Below are 5000 nucleotides of genomic sequence, written 5' to 3'. Positions count from 1 at the left end.
ACGATGAAGGAAAGATAAATGGATGAATGGAGATATGGATGGGTGAATGAATGAATGAAAGAATGAATGGATGGATGGATGGATTGGATGGATTTGATGAATGGATGGATGTGTAATGACACCCCGGCATTAATGAATTCACCTATTGTTGCGTGACATATGAGGGTATGCAATTTGATTATGTAGATTGTTTCGCTTTTCAAAACAATGGCTAGAATTTAGTAGAAACATGAAGAAACACCAGCTTACATAAATCTATTTTATATGTAGTTACCTGCCAGTGGCGGTCCAACAAGGTAGCCAAGACCTATGGACAACATCAACAATCCGAAACCGGTTGCAAGTCTTTCTACGCCCAGTAAAGTGAGAGCGGATGATCCCGATATTACCCACACGCCACCAGTGTACAGTCCAAGCAAGAACCCGTATGACAGCTGCCCCGCTGACGTCACACAAAAGAGGTTGGTGAACACGACAAGAACGCCAGTGATACCAGTCAAACCTGCTACTAATATAATACTTCCAATTCGCGGATCACTGGCAGCGCAACCTTTGATATACCAGTCGTGGTGCACTGGCTGGAAGAAGAAATAGCCCAATGGGTCTACCGACGGGGATCGATCCCAGACAGACCGCGCATCAACAGAGCGCTCTACCACTGGACTACGTCCCACCCTCAAATGGTCTCAGAGAGGAAATCCGATAAAAAAACAAAATTAGTAGCAAGGAGTCTTTTATATGCACTTTCCCACATACTGGATAGCACATACCACGGCCTTTAATAACAATTGTGGTGTACTGGTTAGGTCGGGACATACTCATATCACTCAGTGTGTCCACTGAGGTGATTCGATCCCACGACGCAAGCACCCCAGGCGAGTGCTCTATCGACTGAGCTACATCTCGCACCTTTTGAATTTTTAATTCGGTTATTATGAAGCCAGGTGTGTTAGCAGCAGTAGCAGTGGCAGTTTGGAATCGATTGCGCAAATGCGTGTATGACATAGCGGTCTTGACCACGCGTTGTAACACGCGGACGTCCACGACGTGGCAAGTCGTTGGTACTTCCTGTCGTTCGAAATCTTACGCGAAGATTTCGTATCGCTCGACTAGAACTCCTAACATGCCTTGCAACGTCTTCTGTCGACATGCCAGCATCAAGCATGCCAATCGCCCGTTCGCGTAAATTATTGGGTATTCTTGGCATACTAAAAATGCTACAATGTAATAAACGTTAATTTTTGTACAAATTTGGAAGCGTTTTCGTTCACTTGACAACAATTCATTAAGACAAGTAAAACAAATTGACCGAATACTACACGGGACATGTCGAACCATGCATGCACGTGCAAAATGAATTTCACGCTGTCGACGATTAACAGTGCAAAAATAATCGTTAGAGCACAGTTGAATTTCTAGTCCAATGGGAGCTTCATATTTGGTCACGTGAAGTACATTTATATCCCGATAAAGTACTTCAGACATTCACTTTATAAGCGGTATTGCTGCACGAGATTTTGGCTCTACTCTAAGACAGTTAGAGGACGAGAACAATACTTTATCGGCGTATAAAGGTAATGTCGCACGAGAAAACGCTCGGATAACGCCTCGCCTTTGTCTCGTGTGACACTACCTTTATACGCCGATAAAGTATTGTTTCTCGTCCTCTAACTATTACATAACATTCATGAATCCTGATAATACAGCTCAAGGCTAATACTACCTATATAATTTCATTACACAGTGAATTCTTTAACACAACAAATACTATATGTACAAATCGGAAGTTTCTTTTTTATAACCATTCACCACAGCTAATATACCTTACAATTTTGGCAACTGTAAATTCTTATTAGAGTTCCCCTACTTTATTTGAAGAGTAAATATATTAAGATAATGAGAATGATAGGCAGAGGGTGATAGATGAGAAAGATGAACGAAAGTGAGGCAGCTTTGATGGGATTTGAACCAGTGTCGTCAGCTTGTTTATCCAGCAGCTGATCCACTAGACCACGGAGCTCAATTAGTTACAGTTTATTCTATGCACATCTATCTGCGCTTTCAGGCATCGTTTTGTTTAAGGGAGCTATAGAAAGGCGTTTCGAGCCTGTACTGTTGAGTCAAATACGGTGGCAGTCCTCTTACACACGAAAAGAAAGAAATGTTTTATTTAATGACGCACTCAACACATTTTATTTACGGTTATATGGCGTCAGACATATGGTTCAGGACCACACAGATTTTGAGAGGAAACCTGCTGTCGCCACTACATGGGCTACTCTTTCCGATTAGCAGCGAGGGATCTTTTATTTGCGCTTCCCACAAGCAGGATAGCACAAACCATGGCCTTTATTGAACCAGTTATGGATCACTGGTCGGTGCAAGTGGTTTACACCTACCTACTGAGCCTTGCGAAGCACTCACTCAGGGTTCGGAGTCGGTATCTGGATTAAAAATCCCATGCATCGACTGGTATCCGAACCCAGTACTTACCAGCCTGTAGACCGATGGCCTAACCACTACGCCACCGAGGCCGGTCCTACACACGGAGTTGGGCCACAAATCTTGATCAAGTTCAACTCTCCCCAGTAAACAAATAACCAGACAAAAAACAAAGTTTGTTTTGTTTAACGACACCGCTAGAGCACATTGATTAATTAATCATCGGCTATTGGATTTCAAACATTTGGTAACTGTGACATAGTCTTAGAGAGGAAACCCCTTACATTTTTCCATTAGTAGCAAGGGATTTTTGTGTATGTACTTTCCCACAGACAGGACAGCACATACCACGGCGTTTGACCAATGGTGGTGCACTGTGGCGCATGCACCTCGGGCGACCGCTCAACCGACTGAACTAAATCCCCAAGCAGCAGACAGTGAATGACTTTGAAAACAACTTTTGGAACCCGTTTTGTGCAGAAATCCGATATTCAATATGCTAATGGACGATACATAATCGTGGTGTATTTTTCACTATTATACGCTTTTACGTCTATATTGTTTTGGTGTTTCTGGTGCAGGAGCGGATCCAGGATTTTGTAAAGGGGTGGGTCACAAAATTCTAAGAAGGACAATTTGAGTTTGTCGAAGGAGCGAGTTCGGGGTCAGCGCTACCCGGAAAGGTTCGAACAGCCCTACAGATGTTGCTCCCTTGGCTCATTTGCTTTTTACAAACTCAAATTGTCCCTTTTCGAAAAACAACCCACCCCAACAATTCACACAAAAACACCCCAACCCACCCCCTGCCTTTGATATACCAGTACACAAGTACTGGTATATCAAAGGCCAAGGTATGTGTTATCCTGTCTGTGGGGTGGTACATATAAAAGATCCCTTGATACTAACAGAAATATGTAGCGGGCTTCCTCTCTAAGACTAAATGTCAAAATTACCAAATGTTTGACATCCAATAGCCGATGATTAATAAATCAATGCGCTCTAGTGGTATCGTTAAACAAAAGAAACTTTAGGTACTCTCCACTGGTTTGAAACTCTAGTGTATATTGCATTAAAAACTACATTAAACAAAAGTATATTAATTTACTGGTAGTAGATGACAGTATTTGAACAGTGAATTTTGTTTTGTTTAACGACACTACTAGAGCACATTAATTTATTAATCACCGGCTATTGCGTGTCTGAAAACATTTGATTATTGTGACATAGTCTTGGACAGGAAACCCGCAACATTCTTCAATTAGTAGCAATGGATATTTTATATGCACCATCCCACAGACATGACAGCACATACCACGGCCTTTGAACAGTTGTGATGCTCTAATAATTCGTATGCAACTCTATAATTATAACTGTTTGGCAGTAATACTAATATAAATAAATGCCGTTATCCACATTCGGATGTTTTCATTCGATTCGGGCAAAAATCAACCTGCCTCCCCCCTCCTCCTCCCTACAAAAATGGGAGCCCGTACGCCTAGTATGAGTGCAACAAGATAACAGAAGTAGTTATTTCGATGACAGTGATAAACAACCAGGTGAACATAACCTATCTATGGCTTGACGGATCTTGTCACCTGGCAACTGGCGTAATGCAATACAACCAGCAGAGTGTGGAAATGCTGACATAGCAAACCATTGTACTCAAAACGAGAAGAGGAAGGGGAGTATTAAGGGGGGGGGGGGGGGGGGGGCTTTTATATTATATTATAGACAACAAGAAACAACTAAAAAAAAAGCCTGGATAACATGTTACAGAGGCTGTCTCGAGTTTGAAGCCATTGTAAGGTTGTTTTCAACTGGGAGTCCTTTTTTGTGAGGCGGGGAGGTGGGGGGGGGGGGGGGCGGGACGTAGTTCATTGCTACAGCGCTCACCTGATGCGCGATCGATCAAAGATCGATTCCTGTTGGTGGGCCCTTTGGGCTATTTCTCGTTCCAACCAGTGCTCCACAACTGGTGTAACAAAAGCCGTGGTATGTACTGTCCTGTCTGTAAGATGGTGCATACCACAACTGGTGTAACAAAAGCCGTGGTTTGTACTGTCCTGTCTGTAAGATGGTGCATATAAAAGATCCCTTGCTGCTAATCGAAAAGGGTAACCCATGAAGTGGCGACAGCGGGTTTCCTCCATCAATATATGTGTGGTCCTTAATATATGTGTGGTCCGACGCCATTATAACCGTAAATAAAATGTGTCCAATGCGTCATTAAATAAAATATTTCCTTCCTCCCTTCCATTTCCGTACAACCGAAAAGTTTCTGGTCATCCTGATGTTTCTAATACCACAAAATGCATTTTCCATATTTTTAAAAACGCACGTGCGTCTGAGAAATAACAGATATGGAGTCGTGTTTTAGTCTATTTTTAACGATATTTCACCGTTTCAACGTCACAGACTCATGTTTCACTCTCTTGTAACGTTATCCAAATGTGTTACAGGTTTGTAACTTAACCAAACTTAGTGTCCATGTTTACGGGTTGAAACCAGAGTCTGCGCCTTTGAGCGCCATACTGTAATCAGTTTCACATAAACTCACA

At 42.4% G+C, this 5000-nt stretch overlaps 1 protein-coding gene across 1 annotated transcript in view; it reads right to left on the bottom strand.

Moving 5' to 3' along the window:
* The window catches only part of LOC121375255, a 6458-nt gene extending 5918 nt beyond the window's left edge, over positions 1 to 540 (bottom strand). The window contains exon 1 of the mRNA XM_041502597.1: positions 275 to 540. Coding sequence (XP_041358531.1) covers positions 275 to 320 — 46 coding nt within the window. The 5' untranslated portion in view covers positions 321 to 540. The remainder of the gene's footprint in view (positions 1 to 274) is intronic.
* Positions 541 to 5000: the final 4460 nt, after the last annotated feature.

This window comes from Gigantopelta aegis, chromosome 1, assembly GCF_016097555.1.
Source record: "Gigantopelta aegis isolate Gae_Host chromosome 1, Gae_host_genome, whole genome shotgun sequence".
Lineage (NCBI taxonomy): Eukaryota > Metazoa > Mollusca > Gastropoda > Neomphalida > Peltospiridae > Gigantopelta > Gigantopelta aegis.
Note: the sequence above shows the minus strand (reverse complement) of the source record. Positions and strands in the feature narration are given on the sequence as shown.